Genomic DNA, 23,697 nt, shown 5'->3' with positions numbered 1-23,697 from the left:
GGTTGGCTGTACCACACCATATGCAACCTCAGTTAAGTCGCCATCACTAGCAACACCTAACTGAGGCAGCAAAAGAGAATAAGGAGTCACCTCCTGAAAATTATGTCGTTTAGTATAATAAGCATTATAATAAAATATTAAAATACATTGCGATTTAAATTAATAAGTGCTTATATATTTAAAAACTATGTACATGTACCACTGGCTCGGAAGTTGGCTCCAAATTTTGAGCAACAGAGTTCATGGTCTCCGGTGTGGGATTTTTCCCTTCAGGGATAGTAATGGGGTGGGGTGCTACGGGGGTAATGGGCTCGGGTGTTGGCTCAACCAAAGCGTTAGGATCCCCATGTTGACTTTGCTGATCCTCGACAATCAGATTTGCCAAGTAAACAGTGGGTGCTCCCATCTTCTGACACAACTATCATAAGAGCTACGTGCAAAATTATGTGCTATCATGAAAGCTCAAACTTCCTATACCATTGCCTTGGAGATTTCTTCAAGCCATACCATGACTTCTTCAACTTACACACATAATTTTCATTTCTGAGCACCTCAAAACCTTCCGGTTGTTTTGTATAGATCTCTTCATCTAAATCACCGTGGAGAAATGTTGTCTTTACATCCAATTGATGTAATTCCAAGTCCTCCATCGCCACCAAAGCTAGTAGGGCTCTAATCAAAAAATGTTTCACCACCGAATAGAACACCTCACGGAAATCAATGCAGTCCTTTTGCAACTACTCTTGCTTTGTAGATAGGACCACTTTCACTTGATAACCCTTCTTTCTTTTTGAAGACCCACTTGCAACCCACAATCCTCTTGTTCTTGGGTGCTTTCATAATAGTTCAAGTACCATTCTTCTCAAGAGACTTCATCTCTTGCTTCATAGCTCCAAGCCACTTACTTGCATTTATCAAACTCATGGTTTCTTGAAAGAACCCGAATCATCACCACCTTCTACCTCACTTGCAATCGTGAGAGCATAGGCCATGTAATCACACTCCTCAATGTACCTCCTTGTTGGCTTTATTTGCCTCTTTGAGCTTTAATTTTATATTATTTTATTATCTTTATTTCCTTTTTATTATAGTTATTATTAGCTAAATATTACTAACTTTTACTTTTATTACTATATATGTAAATATTATACCATGATCAAACATAAAATCAGGTAGTGATGATTAGTGTGACTTAAAGTCCTTAATCATGGTATAATATATTATGTTTAAAGGAGGGGCAAAACGGTAATTTTAGACATATGGATATAAGGCTTAAAAGGAACAATTGAGAATTGGAGACAGAAGCAAAAGACGAGTCGGCTTTTCCCCTAGCCAAGGGAAAGCCGACTCGGTGTTATGGGCTGAAATGTTTTCTTTGTTCTGTTTTTTGTTTCTGCTTTTGCCATAGGATCATACATAAGTGTTTACCCCTATAAATTATAAATAGGGCTAATCACATAGATTAGGATGATAGCTTTTCTTAACCTCATTCTCTCTCTACATAATTCTCTTTTCTTCCTCAATTGTAATCATCATCAAGTGTACATCTCCATTGGAGAACCTTTTTGAAAGAAGCAATAAGACATCTAGGCTAGGACAGTGGACGTAGCCCAATTAGGGGTGAACCACTTAAATCTTGGTGTTGTTTTGTTTGTGTTTATTTGCTCATTATTAGGGTTCTTGGGTTGCAGTACGTATACGATTTCATATTTGGATGTTTGCGTGTGAGTTGTTCTTGGGATCAAACCTTTGATCCTTGGGTGTATAAGGGTTAATTTGTTCAATTGGTATCAGAGCAAGGGTTTGTTAGAGGTTTTTTTGAGGTTTTTTTTATTGATCTTGCACAAGAAATGACATCCATGAAGTTGGATATTGAGAAGTTTAATAGGAATCAAAACTTTGGGCTACGACAAGTGAAGATGAAGGCCATATTAGTGCAAAATGGAGTGCAAACGACTTTTGATGGTGTAGATAAGATGACACAAGGAATGACTATGACTAAGTGGGAGGAAATTGACTTAAAAGTATTGAGTGCAGTTCAATTGTATCTCTCCAATGAAGTGCTTAGGGAGGTTGTAAAGGAATCTACTACTAAGGGGATTTGGGACAAACTTGAGTTATTATACATGCCAAGAGTGTCACAAATAGATTGTTGTTTGAGAGTAGATTATATGATCTTAGGCTTGAAGAAGGTGGCTCTCTCAAGGCACATTTGGATGAGTTTAGTACCATAGTCATGAACTTACATAATATTGATGTGGTGGTGGATGATGAGGATTTGACTATGTTCTTGCTATGTTCTTTACCATTCTCTTACAAGAACTTTAGGGAGACATTGCTATATGGAAGGGATGTCCTTAGTAGTGATGATGTGAAAAATGAATTGGTATAAAGGGATTTAATTGAGAAACAATCAACCCAAAAACAAAATGGTACCATTGATGTGTTGTTTGTAAGGGGAAGGACAAATGATAGTAGTCTTGGAGGTAAGAGCAAGAATAGGTCCAAATCTAGTGTCTCAAATAAGGCCAAGACATGCCTTTTTTGCAAGTTAAAGGGGCATATCAAGAAAGATTGTTAAGAGTATAAGAGAATGCAAAGGGAGAAGGATTCTAAGGATTCTACATCTGGTGATGCAAGTTACGTCAATGATAGTGACGATGGTGGCGCCTTGATGGTGACACATGGGTACAAAGGGGATAAAGAATGGATTGTTGACTGGGGGTGCTCTTTTCACATGACTCCCCACAAGGAGTTCTTTTCTACTTATGAGAAAGTAGATGGTGGGAGTGTTACTTTGGGTAATGATGACATATGCAAGATTATGGGTATTGGAAGTGTAGCCATGAAGATGCATGATGGAGTGATTAGGGTGCTTAATGATGTTAGGCATGTCCCCGGTTTAAAGAAGAATCTTATTTCCTTGGGTACATTGGACATTCATGGATGTAGGTGCACTTGTGAAGGTGGAGTGTTGAAGATTACAAAGGGTTCGCTGATTTTTGATGATGGGTAGCATGGTGGGTCAGTTGTATGTTCTAAAATGGTCATTGGTTACTGGTTCGGCGAATGTTTCTTCTTCCACTTTGAGTGAACAAGAAACTAAACTTTGGCACATGAGACTTGGGTACTTGAGTGAGCAAGGAGAACATGTTGAGTAAGAAAGGAGTCTTTGGTGGGAAGAAGCTTGGAGCATTGCCATTTTGTGAAGATTGCTTTTATGGGAAGCATAAATGGGTGAGCTTCAAACCCGTTGTCCATAACACTAAGGGGATTCTTAATTATGTTCATTCGGATCTTTGGGGTCCATCTAGAAAGGTGTCCTTAGGTGGTTGTACTTATCTTCTTACGTTCGTTGACGACTACTCAAGGAAAGTTCGGTGTATCTTTATAAAGACTAAAGATGAGGTGATGGGTGTCTTCATTTATTGGAAGATAATGATAGAGAAGAAGATGTAGCGTGGAATCAAGACACTGAGAACTAACAATGGGCTTGAGTTAGTTGAGAAAGAGTTTCTCAAGTATTGCGCTAAAGAGGGTATAACAAGGCATCACACATGTGTAAGTAGGCCTCAACAAAATGGGGTGGCTGAGAGGAGGAGCAAGACATTGTTAGAAAGGGCAAGACGCATGTTGAGTCAAGCAAAGCTTGGAAAAGATTTTTTTGCCGAAGCGGTTTCGACGGCATGCTACTTGATCAACCGTTCTCCACACCGCTCTTGACTTTAAGTGTCCCCAAGAGGTATGGTATTCTTCCTCAACTGATTACTCAAATCTAAAACTTTTTGGATGTAATGCATACATACATGTTAATGAGGGGAAACTTGAACCTAAAGCTAGAAAATGTATTTGTTGGCTATGGTTTGGGTGTCAAGGGCTATAGAGTTTGGTGTTGCAAAATGATAAAACTATTTTTACAGTCGTTTATACTTGCCAAAATAATTTACAACTACTCCTAAATATAATACAAGTAAGTAATATAATAGTAAGCAGAGGTTCGATCCATAGGGAAAAATAGGACCTTCAAATGATTTAGGTGTATCTTCTTAGATATGAATACTAATATAGGGGGTTAAGTGTAAGTGATGAGGAAACTTGTTTAGATTGACTTAAAACAACTAATAAAGTTTATGTGGTTGTAAACAGATAAAAGCAAATCTTGAGTATGTTAACATTTCAACTTCACACATTAATTTTTAATCTTCCCAAATCAACACAATCAACTAATCTATTGAAAGGAAAAGCATCCTTGAGCTTGATTTATAAATATATAAATGAAAAGCATCAAGTACTATACATCATAACAAGTCAATACACTTATGGAATTGTAAACTTAAGCAAGATTACAATTAACCAAAATGATAATCCTTCTTAAATAACTTATAAACTAAAGCAAGTTTTATAAATTATAAGTTGCTACCATACTCAAATTAGACAAAGCAATCCAATTCAATTGCATGTGAACAAGCAATTAGAAAACCTATTTGTAAGCTAAGCATTCCAATTAAACCTATTCAATTCACATTCAAGAACAAAGAGATTATCAAAGATGATTTTATTAATAATGGGAAAGACTTACAATGAATGGCAAAAGAGTATACTAATAACTTTCCTCAAGATTTGAACCTTAGCCAACAATGGCCATCTCTATCAAAAGCATGAGGAAGATTAAGTCTTTAGAGTTTTTCCCAATTACAACTCTAAATTAATTTCAGCAGAAGTTTTTGATTCTAAAACTACTACTCTCCCAAACCTACTACAATTTACAAAAGTTTACTTAATTTAGAGGAGAAGAGAAGACATCATTACTCTGATTCGAGCCATCTTCTTCGTCTTTTTTGCTGTCTTTTCCATCCAATCATAATCAAAAGTAAAGTTTGAAGACGACAACTTTTATAAAGCCGGAACGCACAGGTCGCGGCCGCAACTTTACTCGCGAGCCGCGTGTTGGCTGTTGTACCTTTTTTGTTTCAATTCTTCTTAGTCTTCTTTATATCTAATAATAATAATAATAATAATAATAATAATAATAATAATAATAATAATAATAATAATAATAATAATAATGATATTACAAGTAATAAAATTATTAATAATAATAATAATAATAATAATTAATTAGACTAATAATAATACTAATAATAATATTTACATATATAGTAATAAAAGTAAAAGTTAGTAATATTTAGCTAATAATAACTATAATAAAAAGGAAATAAAGATAATAAAATAATATAAAATTAAAGCTCAAAGAGGCAAATAAAGCCAACAAGGAGGTACATAGAAGAGTGTGATTACGTGGCCTATGCTCTCACGATTGCAAGTGAGGTAGAAGGTGGTGATGATTCGGGTTCTTTCAAGAAACCATGAGTTTGATAAATGCAAGTAAGTGGCTTGGAGCTATGAAGCAAGAGATGGAGTCTCTTGAGAAGAATGGTACTTGACCTATTATGAAAGCACCCAAGAACAAGAGGATTGTGGGTTGCAAGTGGGTCTTCAAAAAGAAAGAAGGGTAATCAAGTGAAAGTGGTCTTATCTACAAAGCGAGAGTAGTTGCAAAAGGACTGCATTGATTTTCGTGAGGTGTTCTCTTCGGTGGTGAAACATTTTTTGATTAGAGCCCTACTAGCTTTGGTGGCGATGGAGGACTTGGAATTACATCAATTGGATGTAAAGACAACATTTCTCCACGGGGATTTAGATGAAGAGATCTATATAAAACAACCGGAAGGTTTTGAGGTGCATGGAAATGAAAATTATGTGTGTAAGTTGAAGAAGTCATGGTATGGCTTGAAGAAATCTCCAAGGCAATGGTATAGGAAGTTTGATGCGTTCATGAAAGCACATAATTTTGCACGTAGCTCTTATGATAGTTGTGTCTACATGAGGAGTACGGATGCGGGGCCTTTAATTTACCTAGTGTTGCACGTGGATGACATGTTGGTTGCTTGCAAGAGTATGCTTGAAGTAGAGGACCTAAAAAAACAATTTTCAAGAGTTTGACATGAAAGATTTGGGAGATGCAAAGAAGATCTTAGGGATAGAGATAATGAGGGATAGAAGCAAGGGTTACTTGTATCTAAATCAAACTGGATACATTGAGAAGGTGTTGAAGAGATTTGCAATGGACGACGCCAAGTATGTTTCTACTCCTCTTAGCTCTTACTTCAAGCTCTCAAAGGATTTATGCCCTCAGACCAAGCAAGAGGAAGAAGACATGAGGGGCATTCCACACACAAATGTCGTTGGGAGTATTATGTATGCTATGGTATGTAGCCGACCGAACATAGCACAAGCGGTTAGCATGGTTAGTAGATACATGGCAAACCCGAGAAAACAACATTGGGATGCGGTAAAATGGCTTCTTAGATACTTGAAGGGTACATCGGATGAATGCCTTAAGTTTGGAATTGACGACACTAGGCTCATTGGTTATTGTAATTCTGATTTCACGGGTGACCTTGATGGAAGGAAGTCAACATTGGGTATGGTATTCACTTTGGTTGGTACGGTAATTAGTTGGATGTCTTCTCTACAAGAGGTTACGACTTTATCGACTACGGAAGCAGAATATATAGCAAGCGGCGAAATCATTTAAGGAGGCAAAGTGGTTAAAAGGTCTCATAGGAGAGTTGTATCCAAGGCTAAGTTCGGTATGTGTGCATTGTGATAGCCAAAGTTTAATACATTTGGCTAGAAATCAAAATACGTTTCATAGAAGAACTAAGCATATCGATGTCAAGTATAACTTCATTCATGGTGAAATCGAAACGGGAAGGGTAATCTTGAAGAAAATTGGAACGGAAGACAACCCAACGTTCATGATGACTAAACCATTGCCATGTATGAAGTTTAGTCTATGCGTAGACTTGGTTGGGCTTGCTCCATTTAACATGTGATGTCAGTGTTGGGGTTAAGGTGGAGTCTTAAGGAGATGCATGTGATTTGCATATAGAAGGAGGACGTGATTTCCTCACCAAGAATCGTGTATGTGATTTACACACTATCCTAGCTCACGATGATGTCTTTGGATTGTTTATATGTTGCGATGGTGATGATTGGCATGTTTGAGGTGTTTGACTTGCAGACTTAAGTCAAGGTGGAGATTATGGTGATTAGTGTGACTTAAAGTCCTTAATCAGGGCATAATATGTTATGTCAAAAGGAGGGGCAAAATGATAATTTCTGACATATGGATTAAAGCTTAAAAGGAACAATTAAGGATTGGAGACAGAAGCAAAAGTCGAGTCGGCTTTTCCCCTGGCCAAGGGAAAGTCGACTCGGCGTTATGGGTTGGAATGTTTTCTTTGTTTTGTTTTTCGTTTCTTGCTTTTGCCATAGGATCATATGTAAGTGTTTACTCCTATAAACTATAAATAGGGCTAAACATATAGATTAGGATGATGGTTTTTCTTAACCTCATTCTCTCTCTACATAATTCTCTCTCTACTCTCGATTCTCTTCTTCAACAATTGTAATCATCATAAAGTGTACATCTCCATTGGAGAACCTCTTTGAAAGAAGCAATAAGACATCTAGGCTAGGACAATGGACGTAGCCCAATTAGGGGTGAACCACTTAAATCTTGGTGTTGTTTTGTTTGTGTTCTTATTTGCTCATTATTGGGGTTCTATGTTGCACATACACAATTTCATATTTGGGTATTTGTGTGTGAGTTGTTCTTGAGATAAAATCTTTGATCCTTGGGTGTACAAGGGTTAATTTGTTCACGGGTTCTTTAGATCCATGGGTCCAGGTATTTTTTGAGATCCGGATTCGGACCCTTGAAATACAAATGGATCCAGATCCGACGAGTCCAAAATTTTAGAACCCAGACCCACACAAACGGTTACAAATCCACTGATTTGGGTTGGGTCTAGGATCCATTACCGTCCCTAGTGGTGCCTCCATGTCTTCTGCCTCCTCTTCTTCATTGTCATCCCCCTCCTCTTTGTTGTCATCCCAACCGCCTCCAAAAAATATTGATGTTGCTTCGGCATTTGCTGGGGATACCAACCCTGATGAGGGGGCATCTAAGAGGGGATCTAAGGGGAAATCTGGAATTGGTACTAAAACTAATAAGGACATTGTTGAAAACTTTAATTACCTTAAAAACTGTACCCCTACAGAATTGCTAATGTTTGGATTATTAGGAGTGTTATAGAAAGTTGTGTTTGTTAGTATTGAATTTGTAAAAGGGTTGAAAAAAACAATGGTTGATTAGGTTGTAGGTTAACATTTTCATAGTAATTAAGTTGTTGATAAACATTACGAAAGTCTTTTGCTTTAGCATTATTTTCATTGTTGTTTTGGTTGTTGTTACACATAATTTAATTTTCGAGGATTAATTCTCTTTAAAATAATAAAATATAAAATGAAAGTAGAGAAAATTAAAAAAAGTAAAATAAAATAATGGGAAAAAAACAGCATGCAAATCGAAATTATCAAAGAAAAGAATATAATTGAAAAACTAAAAAACCGAAGAAAAATAACTGAAAATAGAAAAATTTTTATTATTAAAACAGATACACTAATTTTTAAATGAGACGGTCTCACGGTGAGACCAACTTTATGAGACTGGCCCAATATACATTTTTTGTCTTAAAATGATCAATCATAACGTTAAAGTGATCATTTATAATTTTAATATAATTATTTTTTATAGTCTTAAGAGTGATTACTTACAAACTTAAAACGATTACTTATGATCTTAAAGTAATCAATTGAAGAAATAGGCTATTATATGAGCCCGTCTCATGGTGAGACAGTCTCATACAAGACGAGCAATAAAAATTTAAAATAGGCTAAATTCATGTAAACTCTATAAAATTCAAACATACACATTGATAAAATTCAAGTATACATGTTTATAAAATTCAAGCGAAAATCCATGCAGAAACAACAATTCAAGTAGTAAAACGACTATTATTACAAGCAACTAAATTAACAAACCTGTGGACCTCCTTTTTATCTGTAAGTGTTGTCTTTTTTCCTCTTTATGTGGTTAAGATGTATTTTTCAAATTCTATCAAAATCACATAATAATTCAAAATGATATAAAATGAATAGAATACGTACTAAATTGTCATACTTGATTATATTACAACAAACAACGCACCTTTACATAAGAAAGATTTACCCTAATTGATAGTAATTATAATGTTTATCCTTTAGAGTTGCAGAATTTGCTTCCAAATTGTCAATAGCGATCAATATTGTATTCATGATAATATTAAAAAAAATGAAAATGAGTTGCGAAAAAAGATTAAAAAAAAAAATTATGACAATAAAACGGATGGACCAAGAATAATAAAAAGGATGAGATATAAACATAAAAAAGCCTAGAATATAATAAATAATATTATACATAAGAACAAAAGAAGCATGGCCTCCTTTATTTGTACAACCATCAACTATATATACATTTACACCACAACTAGTGTTGTCTTTGTGAATTTGCTACTAATCGTAGTAATGTGATAGAAGTGTTATTTTCCATAGCGTAAGCTATAAGACACCAAAAAAAACTTCAAGAGTCTCAAAGTAAATGTCATCAGAAAGTCAATTGAAAAAAAAGTATACATCTTTATGTGTGGATGTAGTGGGTATATGACTCTTATTTGTAAATATGAGAGAACTTCTAATCCAATGTAAAGGCTTGGGTAGAACCCTTTTTGAAATGGCAGGGCAATGCCAAGAATTTGCTTGTAGTTTAAATAAGCGGGATTTACTGGGTATGATGGTATGGTATGGTTCTGAAAAATAGAGCTAGTTGTGTTTACCATCATGAAATTGTGCATTTGTGGATGATTTGAAGGTCTTGAGGAACTCTTCAGCCTTCTTTAACTCGTCCTTCTTCCTAGATGCATTCCAATTGTGTTCTATTGCTAGGATTTCGATCACTCGAGGCAGAGCTTTACGAGCAGCATCAGTATCCAGAAAAGCAAGACGACATCTTCGAGCGATGAAGTCAGTCGCAGACTCGCAGTATTCATATCGAGCACAGTATGCTACTTCTGCTTCAAGGTAAGGGTACCCGTGGGCCAGACGCTTGCCCAGACCTTCATTCTGAAATGGAGAAGAATATGTACACAATAAGACATAAGCCTTAATCTTAACATATGAGTTTGCTACATGAACCAAAATAAAGCAGCCTGAGAGTCATTAGTATATCCCGTGTCTAATGCTATTTACAACTAAGAAATTCAACTCCAAAGATCATCTACACATATCCTCATCCTCTATTCACTCCAAAATATTCTCGTACTCTAGCAAATCTTAATTTTTCATGTCATATGAAGAACCTAGAGTCCTTTGGCATGCCCTCTCTCTAGATGAATTGCTCATACTTTTAAACGACTCAGCAATAAGTGTTTTATGACATCGTCTTTCTAATTGATCACTTTAAGATTACAAGTAAGTACTTGAAAGTAATAAATAATTAATTTAAGACTATAAAAAGTGATCATTTTAAGGTTATAATTGGACAATTTAGGATTGTAAGTGATCATTTTAAAACAATATGTGTACATTGGACCAGCCCAATAGAGATGGTATCACCAAAAGGCCATCTCATTTGAGAACTTGTAAAGGACCCAAATAAGGTAAAATGGGTAAAAGGGTTAAATTTCTAGAACCTTGGGGATATGAAAAGGCTGGTGCAGTTATCCTTAACGTATATCAGCCATCAAGTATAGCACAAAGTATATTATTAAATTATTCCAAAAGTCTTGCATTTCTTACTAACCCTATAAGAAATGTTGATTCGGGTTGTCAAATCAGTTTGGGTCAGTTGTATCGGATCAAGTTATAATCAGGTCTAGTGTCCACATTAGTTTATATCTCATTGTAGGTCCATTTGAAAAGTTGGTTCAAAATCAAATTCAATTCAGTTTTGAACACCTCTATTAACACCAATGTCAAAACTGTAATCCCAACAATAAAAGGTGCTATGATCTGCTATATATATTATCACAAAGTCATAATTGCAATAATTCTCCTGTAGAACTACAATCCAAAATTAGTTTTATAGGAGTCATCAACTAAATCTTCACGGATTGCCTATATAGCATGAAGACCACAACCTTCAGAAGCCATATACCCAAGGAAGAACGGAAAAAGAGAAAAATGAAAAAAAATAGAAATTGAGTTCAATTTGCAACAATAATTAGAAGACACTGTGTGATAAAGCAATCACATGTCTAACCTGAGCTATTGAAGCGACCCGCTCAGCCAATGTACCATATGCTTGTGATAAATGCTTTGCCACAGTAGTGTCCATGAGACCAGGAACAACTTTTCCATCGCGTGTCTTCTTCATTCGAACATACTGCTGAGAAATTACTGTAAACTTGGAAGGATCCCAACCATATCCACCAGTAAGGGTCAAGTTATGTGTCATGCATTCATTGGTTGGTTGCAGCTTTCCAGACTTAATTGCAGCATCAACAGCATCTTCGGCCATGCTAAGGAAATCAAAACATTTAAAATCTACTCAGAAAATATGGAAGCAACTAAAGGTAAGAAAACAAAATGATAAAGTCATGTAAAGATCCTTCGCTAGTAAGGAGGAGAACCACATGCCAATGCTATATAGTTTGGCATTTATATGGATTGTGCTTTGTTCTCTTTGTTAATATGAGGGTAAGGTAGTATATATTTGACCTCTTAATCCCCGCCAAGGAAAAAGTCACTTTGCATTAGGGCAATGGAATGTTGTTACTAGATAAACTCAAATTTTTCTAAAAACACTTGATGGATATGTAATGAACTACTGATTCGAATAATAGGCTTACGAAGGGGTAATTTAGGTAATTACTACGTTAGTGGTGACTTAGGGAATAAGTTAGTATTAAGAGGAGTTTTATTATAAATGGGGGGATTAAGGAGTCATAGAAGATCTTGAAATTTGTAAACAGATTGTGGGTGAGTCTTAAACTCATAGGGAGATCTCAAGCTTCTCGATTTGCTTGATCTATCTTTTCTTATTTTACTTTTAAGTTTATAATTATCCTTAATCTTCCTTTAATCATACATTTGATGATATAATTTCACTTTTGTCTCTTTTAGTAATTTATTTCCAGATTTGTGTTTATACAATTAAGTCGGTTCATAGCAAACATGGTATCAGAGCAGTACGATCGCCGGTGATGGCAAAAGTCCATAAACTACGCAGGTAACTGATCTTGATGCATTTTTTTAGGGTTTTGGGACTTAAACTCCACCCCTAGATATGCTCAAATTGGTCGTCCAAAGTAATGTCATTCACTCATTCAAATCAACTTCTACAAATGAAATTTATGAAAAATGGGGGAATGGAACTTGTGAAGTTGGTGATGAACATTTTAATACAGAATTGTCAGTACATGAATGCAATTACAAAGGGTTTTCACTCCACATCCTCCATCAAGGAATGAACGATGAACTCATTGCGATTGCATACCATGAAACCACTGAAGTGGAAGAAATCGAAGAAGGCAAAGACAACCCAGATTTGAAGGTTATTAATCTCAAAAAAGAACACGCAGCTCGAGGAAAGAGAATAGTCAGTAGAACTTGAAAATAAAGAAGACTACCTAAGAGTTATGGAGAAGAAAAAGAAAACGATGAGCAGATTTGGTATGACTATGATACTGCAAAATGAAAGCGAGAAAAAGAAAAACAGAAAAAAAGAGAAAAAGAAATAAAGAACAAAAGTGGAGCAAACAAGAAACATAGCAAAAAGAAAAAAGCAAGAACGAAAAAAAAGAGGTTAGTCGAATTCCAGTGAGCCCGGAGAACGGAGGAGGTGAAAATGGCGGCGCAAATGAATTCGATGTTCAAGGAGAGAGAGAACGTGAATCACGTGTGTTGTGGATCTGGAGGAGCTGCGGGCTGGTGGTGTCGGAGCCGAGAGAAACCAGAGAGGGCAAAGAGAGAGGGGAATGGTAACCGTCAGGATGGATTTGATGACGAGAAATGCTGGGTGAGTTTGGCCGGAAAACATGGAGGCTCTTGGAATACGACGATAGCAGCGATGGTGGCACAAGGGTGCGGGAAACAACTGTGTGAGAAATGATGAAATGAGGAGAAAGGAGAAAATCGGAGACAACGCCTGGGTAGTGAAAAATGTCGTAGAAAATTTCTTGTGGCTTGCCAATGTGAGGGAAACGGTCGGAGAAGGTTGAGACGTTGAGAAGGTGGCGGTGGTGGCAGATGCTGTTAAAGGGTGCAAAAGTCAGTTGAGCAAGGGAAAGGGAAATTTAGGGTTTTTGGGTTTGAAAGAGAAAGCGTGGGGAAAAAGAAGGCTTTCGGAATTCAGCTAGGAAAGGGAAAAGGTGCATTACGGTTTAAATTTGAATATGGCGCTGGCATCCCACATCAGGGGTGCAAATGTGTTGGTTCCTTATGCTGACATGTTCAACCATTCGTTTCAGCCAAATTGTTTTTTTCATCGGCGTTATAAAAATCGAATGCTTGAGGTGATGAAAAATCCTGAAACAAGAATAGAAAGGGGAAAGAGATGACCGTCAACTATGTGAGTGGACAACATAACAATATGCTTATGTAAAGATATGGGTTCTCCTCCGTTGTGAACCCTTGGGATGCCTTACCCTACCCTGACGAACCTCGAATACATCTGGATACGTTCTTGTCTATTTTCATTACTACTAGTCTTCAAGAAGAATATAATCATAATAGTCAATTAGAAAAAGACAAAGATACTTTTTTTGATGAAGCAGTCATAGCTGCAGCCAAAACATTGCCAACATGGGAAAATAGAGATGTAATTATAATTCCTAGTCTTGATAGAAAGGCTGCAAAGGAGCTACAGGAACAAATGCCAAGAAATTCTTGCCAAATTCCCCACACCATCGAAGCAAGATCAGCAGATTCTAGATGCTACTATAGATCCTCACAGAGCATTGGAAGCCTAAGCTAATTTTCGTCCACCTTGAGGGCAAGATGGAACTTCAGGCGGTCGGTAATGTATATGAATTAGTAATTCGGATAATAGGATTAGGAAGGGGTAATTTAGGTCATTACTATGTTGATGACTTAGCGAATAAGTTAGTATTAAGAGGGGTTGTATTACAAATAGGGGAAATTAGGGAGTTATAGAATATCTTGAAAATTGTAAAAACATAGTGGGTGAGTCTTATACTCATAAAGAGATCCCAAGCTTTTTTAATTGCTTGATCTATCTTTTCTTATTTTACTTTTGGGGTTGTAATTATCCTTAATCTTCCTTTAATCATACATTTGATGATATAATTTCACTTTTATCTCTTTTGGTATTTTATATTCAGATTTGTGTTGAATACAATTAAGTCGGTTCCTAGCAGAATATATGAAACTTGAATATACTAATTAAACCCGATATTCACTAAAATTAAAAAACTGATTTTAACAAGTTAAAACAAATTTTCTCTAGAGTAAAACTATGATAGAATAGAGGTAATGAGGTAAGGAAAGAGAGGAAGTTGGAGGGACGTATTTTCCTTTGTTTGCATAACAAATTTGGAGGGGGAAATTTAGAAGGAATCTAAAGGGATTTAGGAGAAAAATGGTTTTTTTCTTCCTCTCCTTCTCTTCCTCCTAAACAAATTAGGGAAGCCAACATTGTTATTCTTTCCCCGTCCTTTTCCTTTCCTCCCTCCCCCTTTTCTTCCTATCAGTTCCCCTTACATTGTTATCTAGACGAAATGTAAAACTGATTTTTAGTTGTCCTATTTGCAATTACTCTTTTTTACAAATTGAAGCCAACTTATACTAATTCAATTTTACTTATACTAATTCAATTTTACTTATACCGATCAAAGCTGATTTTTTCTCACTATAATAGATTTTTACTGAACATTATTTTTACAGGTTGGGGAGAAGAGAACCTCAATCCAAAAAAAACATCTTGCTAAGTCATGATCAAAGAAGATATTATGCATGACTCACTCACGTATACTGGAGAAAAGCAAAAGGCATCATAGACACGATGAAACAAGCTTCTAAAAGATTAAACTTACTGTTTGTTATTTGAAATTAGTACTTAAGAATCTGATAGTTTGTTAAGGAATTCATATGGTTATGATATAAGTAGAATAAATATGCTGAAATCTGTAATGAGATAACGCTCTTTGGGGCCTAGAGTATATTCGAAACGTTGTTATCTTTACGCTATACAACATTCTGTTATTTATTTCTGTTCTAACACCCATATTATGTCCCATGTTTACAATACAAACCACCATACAACACCCTTAAACACCTTCACTCAGTCACTACACCTCCACCGCAGATCACCAAGCATTACAAAAGCCACATGGAAAACAAAACCCACACGGCCTACTCTGTTTTTCAAGTTCCTTGACAATGAAGACACTAATGTCATAGCCTGTGTTATCTAACATATTCCTATTCCTAGTTTCTACACATACATGGAAACGAAGACATTTCTAGTAACTGATGTTAACCAATTTTGAATGCTTTCATTTAAAAAAGAGTACTCTTGACACTTCACTTTGGACTTGAACATGTAGAAATTTTCATAGAAATAATGAAATTTTCCACCTCGATATATTCATACGTAGAAGATTATCCCATACTTGGCCAAAAAGATTTGGCAACAAAGTCTCCTACCCCTATCAATCATATAATTTACAATATATCTAAAGTCCAAATCAAGGATAGACCTTTTAAGGACGCTTCAAAAGGTAAACTGCATCTAACAAGTGAACTACCAAAAAGAGCAAAGGATATACTCCATAGCATACGCAGCATCACACATGAAGTTATGAACTACCCAGAAGAGTCAATGAATTGAGGAGGTTCTGTGCAGCTTTATAAATTTTAATCCATCATGCCATTGAGCGTTTTATGCATTCAGTTGAGGGCAATAGGAGTTATAGGTGAAAACTGACCAACACAAAAGTGGTTCAAGTTCATGATAGTCACGTCCCACTAAAACCAGTAACAGAACTGTTTCTAGTATGTTTCTTGAAAACAAGTTAGATCCACATGCCAAATCTCCCATACGAAAACTCAGACTCAATTCTTAGAAGATAAGGCATAGGAATTTCACAATGCTAAAACCTTAAACCAAGCAATATGCTGTTGATTTAGCATTGATTACAATTACTCAAATTCCAACACACAAATAAATATACCTTCTATAAGTAGTCCACTTGCCACCAGTAATAGTTACCAAGCCAGGGAAATCTTCGCAAACAACATGATCACGTGAGATGCTTTCAGTGTTCTTTGCTTTTGGATCCACTGCCAATGGACGAATGCCACTCCATGCAGAGAGAACATCTGTTCGACGTACCTGTCGTCAACAACAGATTGACCAAAAAAATGAATCAGTATTTCTTGACGTGCAAGAACTCCAAAAACTAAAATCCTGAGCATAGTGTTATCAACATTCAACAGTCAGCAGAAGTTAAAGCTACCAAAGACATGTTGAACGCTACCAATAAAATTAGGTTTCAGTTAAGAACTCAAAACAGATGAAGCAATCATATATACAAGTTCATAAGGCATAACATGTCTTTTAAAAGACTTGACACCTATTTTAGGTTTTTGCACTTCAGTTAAGAAAGCATTAGCTCAAGGTGACGCCAAAAATATTGTCTACCGTCATAAATTTGCACTTCAGGAACTCAAATGCTTCTTCATTCATCACCATTCAATTAACTACAATATTCATGTTTTTCGAAAGACTTGACAACTACTTTTGTTTGACATAGGTGCTTAAGGCTGTCTACCCTATTTCTGTTGGCAATTCATTCTAATAGGCAAATGGAGAAGAAAGAATCCTTGTGAACGACCATTGGAACTCATATATTGGTCCATGTTGTCAAATCCAACCTTCGGGGATTAAGGCTCTGGTGTTGTTGTTGTTGTATATGCTAGTACACTTTATCCGTATCTCAACTTTAATGTTTTGATTAACTTCATAATATTATGTCACATAAAACCTGAGGTACAAGGGACAGAAGCTAATATCCTTTAACAGCAACAGGAAAGGTTATTTAACAAGTAGACAGTCAAAGTATCAAAGTCTCAAGGCTACCCAAAGCCCCACCAGGTTCAAGAAGTCTCCCTCTAGGCGCCGAAAAGAAGTATTTCTGCCTTTAAGTCGTCTGCAAACAAATCATGAATCTCGCTGATCCAATTTATTACAAATTTATGATTTCTTCTAATACAATTCTGATAATTAAATTACTAAATTCTTTCACGTGAGATTATGTGTGAAAATCATCATTTGGCAAATCTTGAATTATGGAGTTTTCACCTCCATTTTTCTCAATATAAAGGTTTTGATGAACTCGACCAAATGTTTTGATTCACAAGGGGGCTATTTATGATAGAACTAGTACACTTAGATAAGCCAACATTACCATAGCCACTCATCTAAAATCCAAGAGGAATCTTTGGCATATGGGTTAGGGTATTCCATAATATTAATATGCTATGACATTGTCTTGCGTCAACGAAAGAAAGGCCAGGATGGTCACACTAAATTATAAGAACTCCTAGTAGATCACAAGGATGGCCCCTAAACTAATGTTCAAAAAGAATAAGCGCACATAAAATAATGCAGACCTTGATACAAAGGTAATCAGAGAGAGCATCCAATATGAATTGAATCTCATCCTCATGTGGCTCGGGCAGCATTGTAATGTCGGTATTAGAGTCTGTGGTACCCGCTAATGTCCTTCCTAGCCATGGAAGCATGAAAACAACACGTCCATCTTTAGTTTTTGGAACAATTAACCCCATGCCATCAGGAGAATAGTAGTCCGGGAGAACAATATGTACACCACTGCTAGGAGATATCATGGGCACGGCAGCCTTATCAGCTAGTTTCCGAACAAAGTCACAAAAAGGCCCCGCAGCATTCACCACAACTTTAGCATATGTTGTAAACTCTTCGCCTGGTTTACTAGCAAGTGAGAATCATACTAGAAAGTGTATATAATACTAATAAGTTAAGGAAAATAACCCAGATAAATGCATGCAAAAGGAGCAAGTATAGAAAAGTATACAGATAAATCCACACAAAGGAAACATCTAAAGACAAACTACAGCCTTAGAAAAAGGTACAAAGCTTTAGCCTAAACTAACTGATAAATACTACATAGCTAATTTAGTATAGTCGCCGAGGAGCAGCGTCCAAAACCTAAATTGATATCCTGATTACTATCAGTGTGCTCTATTCGACCAAACAAACTTGAAAACTACAAATAAATCAATACTAATTGATGGCATTTGCTATGTAAGATGACATCAAGAAATTAGAGCTGTTCATGGGAGGGCTACCCGCCAAGCTCGACCCATCTGGCTCAAAAAACGGGCGGGCATGGATAGCGTTTTTCAAAAAAATTTAAAGTTTAGACATGTAATTCCCGCACGCCAAGATAAATGGGCGGGTAGCGACACCAAAAAAATACCCACCCAAGTCCGCCCTTGAACAGCTCTATAAGAAATCTAACTAAAACAATCTTTTCCACAAGAATAAAACGTTAGCCCCTATACAAAATCATGCGAAAGAAGAGGCATTACAAGCTCTATATTGACTTATAAGATGTAGAATATTTGTTTCAAACTGAGTTCAAATTCAATCACGAATTTAACATCAAGGAATATACATTACTCGATAAATTAATTAGTGTCAATTAAACAACCTACAGGGCATGAATACAATCACTATTACCAGATATTTATGGATACAGGAACTGAATGAGCAATCATTATCAAATGAATTAACAGGCCAGGAAAACAATCCATGAACTTTAACAGGCAAAACAAAATTATCTTAACACCTTAGACACGACCCAAAAGGATAAAAATTTAAATAATGAAGTAAAACTAAAATAATTGTTTTTATTAATCTAAACCAACTAGAGAAAAACTATATGACTCCTGATGCATGTCCAAGATTGTTTCTCATACATACCAGTGAGGTTGTCACGAATCTGTGCACCAATTATTCTCCCACTAACTTCATCTTTAAGTAAAGAAACAACTTCAGCATGATTAAGCACAGAGGCACCAGCTAATGCTGTTGTGCATGCTAAGCTAACATTAAGTCGAGAATCATTCATCTGCCCATCATAATACACTACAGTGCCTTTCAAACTTTTATTGTCTCCTATTCTTGTAAGAGTCGGGAAGAGCTCAATTGACTCTTGAGCCGAGTAATACCTCGATAGATGTAGTAATCTTGCTCCAGCAACTAGATCATATAATTTCAGACCAGCCCAGTAGTAAACCACTTCAAACCAACCAAAACATGGAGTCATGCATGGCAAAGAGTGGCACAAATGAGGAGCATTATCAATTATTTGTTTACGTTCCTTTAGAGCATGGAAGACAAGCTTCAGCTGCCCATAATCTACATTGAATACAGCTTTTTCAAGATAGCGTACACCTAAGTACCATCAAACAAATGTATTCATTTAGCATAAAAACACTATATAATGTTAATATAGATAAGAAAAGAAAAGAAATAAGCAACACTGCTAGAAAATGGCATAGTTCTAAAAGGATATATTACACATATAAATCCTTTTAGAAAATGGAGTCTTGTCAAATCAGAGTTAAATCAGGTCCCTAAAGAGAAAACCTTCTATCTCAAATCTCAATATACAGAGTAAGTAGATTCCATGTCAATAAATAAATAACAGAAACACTACTAGAAATTCAAAATTATAACATGACAATAAAGAATATATGTATATTGTCATCTACCGAATGCATGTATGACTTCCTACCTCATCAAAGGAAATGACTTAAATTTCTAAATTTTACAAACTATGAGAGCTTTCTAAAAAGGCCTAGATTTCTTCTCAACAAAAAAAGATGCCATAACCCCAATTCTAAGTGGCTCCTGCCTACGATGGGTACCTATAGTTCTATTCAAACTTATAATTAAAAAATATTAGAGATTTTTCAGCGTTATTGCTGGTACAAATTTACTTGGCATTAAAGATGATGAAATCCAATCTCCTCAAACAGCCTTTCCGAGGAAACAACATATGATATCATGATATTACTAACAACAATAATTGGCAACAACTACTCTCAACGCATGACCAACATACTTTGACACAGAGATTTTGCAATTGGAAATGGTTCCTTTGATTGAATTCAAAGTGCCTCGACATGTTTTTTGAACAACTTAAACAAATTGAAAGAGTTATAATAACTAAGCAAGAACAAGCTATATATGTTACATAAATAACCTTGGATATTGAAGAGTTGGGTTATGATACACTGATCACATTTAGGTACAGAGCATGACATACCCCAAAATAACTTCCTGTTTTCAAACTCTTCTAGCATAACTTTAATTGAACACTTCATTTCAACACTCTATGTAGCAAAACTGAAAATTTGTCATTTTCTTTTGTATGAAAAAGAAGAAGAATGCATGCTTCATTAAATTTTCCCTTTACTACTTTATACTTTTTTTTTTTTTTTTTTTTTGTAGACTATGTGATATGTCATTGGTTTCCCCTTTTGACACTTATTTTGCTGCTGATTAAGAGAACAATAGTTTACATAAATATTTTCCATCAACATCCAAGCTGAAACATGGTTTCTTGCTTCCTAAAATATTTCATGAGGTCGTCCTTAAGAAAGGTTGATATTTTTATTTCTTTCAGCAAAAGGATAAAAGAACTCCAATTAGAGGTAGCTTTAGACTTGTTGTAATTCGAATTAAATTTATTCCTTATAAAGTGATGTCACAACTTGCTTCCTAAAATATTTCATGAGGTTCTCCTTAAGAAAGGTTGTTATATATGAGAATTCTGAGTAGACCATAAAACAAGTACACTTCTTAGAGAGGAAAAACACTAATCTCTTAGCAACCTAAAGGATCTAGCCTTATTCCAACTACCTTAGAACGGTTAGAGAGAGCTTATATTCATGTATGCCTAAAAACAGATATAGTAAACTATCCCATAAAGTCCACAAAGATAAGTGATGCCTTTAAATTTAGAGAAGGTTAGCATAGTTCGTAACTGATTATTCTTAGGTTAAAATCTCAATGTGAGAGATTAGACGTGGATCTTATTGATACTCAAATGGCACTAACCATGCAACAAGTGCAGAACTATAGCTTTTTATCAATATTTGGTTGTAGCTGTCAGAATGAAAAGAATTTTCTCAACTACCTTACATCTGTCAGGTTTTATAATACTCCAGAGGACATGCATTTTACACAGGTAAAGGTGGACGAAAAATTTGTTTTACTCGAACAAATTGATGTAGATGTGCAAATTTGCAATATTATCATCATAGGGAAACTGTTAACTAAGAATCTAATGGAAATAAAAAAAAAGGAAGTGACAATCTAAGAAGCAACAACAATGACTAAGATCCCAAATAGATGGGCTCAGCTGCATCAACAGGATTTTAACTCCTTCGACTGATCATCTCCAATATTCTCCTCTTTCGTTATTTCAACTTATTCGTGAAAGTATAAGTACATTGTTCATTCACACCCTTACAATGTATTATGCTTGTTAAGAGGCATAACAAATGGCATCGACCGTGATAAATTTATATATAGCGTCATAAAGACAAGTTCCATCCCCATAGTCATAAACTCATGATGAAGCAACTTCATAGTTATTCTGCTTACATGTGTTGTGAGGTGCTATTAAATTGATTAGAAAACATCATCAATATTATCAAAGTTTTCAACCCAACAATATAGGGTCGGCTACCTGAATCCAAAATTATGTGCATGACAAATGGTTATTATATTTCTTTGGTATACATTTTTAGTCTTTACACTACTCTTGTCTTGCATTGTCTTGTATTCGTCTTGCCTTTGGCGTTTTCTTAATAAGTTTTTTTGTAGGTCTTTCTCGAGCTGACGATCTCATAAGTGGCAATCTCATTGTTTCCTTTGATAAAGGTATGGTATGTTCTCTTTTTATCCTCTTAAAACTCTCAACATAGCTTTTATGAGCGGCTTATACCAGATATGATGATGATTGATTGATTGATTGATAGGAGATACAAAATTTTTCAACTATGTGCATGAAAGTATAATGTTGCCCAAGGGAATCGTGAGATAAGTAAATCATGAGTTTCTTGGTAAAATCCATCCATAAACACATGCATTTTCACAATGCACCATTTACAATCACTTCCAAACTCACCTTAATGCGAACCATATGACATTAGAATAATGACGTATTGTTGTACACCATTTATTTGTAACCGCCCATCTGACCTGCATTGGATTTAGAAGGATTGTTTAAAATACCCAACTTGCTTGATCAAAATTGATAGTAACACCATTTATTTATTTTCACATTCACACCCATCTAAAGTAGGAACTATCTCACATTCGAATAATCACTTATTATTATACACCATCTATTTATAACCGCCCATCATGTCTACATTCAACATCGTAAGTAATAAGAGTGCATAAAAAACTTAACAAGCTTGACTGAACTCGACTTTGACACCATATATTTATTTTCACGATCACATACAACCTTCCAACTTTCCAAACCTACCTAAAAACCAAATCAATGATGTCTTAGTGTACACCAACTATGTAAAACCGACACCAAACCTTCATTTGATGCAATAGGGATGTTAAAAACCCAACCCACTTGAACAAACTCGACCATTATGAGGGTCACAAGCACAACATAAACTTCTGGCCAATATAACAATACCAACTGAAATAGGCTACAAAATGGAGTAATGGACACAACATTCCGTTACTCCAATGCCATTAAGTGGCTCTCCCCAACGGCATCCAGGATCGAATGTGATGCAAATTTATCAGTGACATCAAAGAGGTTATTTCCTTGATAACGTCAATTAGGATTAAACCTTGACAAAAACTTCACGTAGCTGAGCCATTAAACGAGTCATTCTAAAATGGTCTACTATAATTAGTATTAATCAAATTTTAATCGGAACACAAATGATGTTCTTACGGTGAATAATCATTATAACCAATAGATAACGGGCGATACAAGTTACATTACAGTTAACGGTTAACACGCTAACGGGGAGGAGTTTTTATTCATGCTCCAATATAAAATTTACAATATGCTAACAAAATGCAAGAATGTGATATGCCTAGAATCAAACCACATCAAGCTAAAAATCAAAATAAAAACAAAACATCATTAAACAAAAAAATAATAAAATAAAATCCAATAGAAAATAACAAAATTCCTCCTTAAATAAAAAAAATCCACGAAAAACAAACCTCCATGAATTAACTTGGTAGAACGAGAGGAAGTTCCAGAAGAAAAATCGTCTCTTTCGACAAGCCCAACACGAAGTCCTCTTGTTACAGCATCAAGTGCAGCTCCACACCCTGTAGCACCTCCACCAATCACCAAAACATCTAGAGGCTTCTCCAAGGTCGACTCCATTAACATCGAAATGTTAGAATTCCGAGACGGTACTACGCCATTTGATCCAGCAATTCGGGCCTGGATTTGAGGCTCTGTATTGATGATAGGTTTATCATTGGAGGAAAAGGAGGTAATGGAGAACGTAACGGCGGTGGTAACGGCAGCGATTCGACGGAGACGGATAGCCGTTGATGCCATTGATGGTTGGACGGAGGAGACAGAATACTGACTTTATTTTGTGATTTTCTTTTTGAATTATAAAATGTTTCTCGAGAATAATGAGAAAATTGATTTTAGACCGCTCCATAGGTTTGAA

General features: G+C 35.7%; 1 protein-coding gene across 1 annotated transcript; it reads right to left on the bottom strand.

The window, feature by feature from the left end:
* Positions 1 to 9,307: 9,307 nt before the first annotated feature.
* Positions 9,308 to 23,697, bottom strand: LOC130797437 (glycerol-3-phosphate dehydrogenase SDP6, mitochondrial-like). Its single transcript, XM_057660017.1, has 6 exons — positions 23,231 to 23,697; positions 18,935 to 19,408; positions 17,581 to 17,912; positions 16,140 to 16,300; positions 11,207 to 11,465; positions 9,308 to 10,068 (listed from the first exon to the last, which is right to left on the bottom strand). The coding sequence occupies exons 1-6, from the start codon at positions 23,577 to 23,579 to the stop codon at positions 9,769 to 9,771; spliced, it is 1,875 nt and encodes a 624-aa protein (XP_057516000.1). The 5' UTR covers positions 23,580 to 23,697; the 3' UTR covers positions 9,308 to 9,768.

This window comes from Amaranthus tricolor, chromosome 13 (genome assembly GCF_026212465.1).
Source record: "Amaranthus tricolor cultivar Red isolate AtriRed21 chromosome 13, ASM2621246v1, whole genome shotgun sequence".
NCBI lineage: Eukaryota > Viridiplantae > Streptophyta > Magnoliopsida > Caryophyllales > Amaranthaceae > Amaranthus > Amaranthus tricolor.
This window is presented reverse-complemented; position numbering and strand designations above follow the sequence as displayed.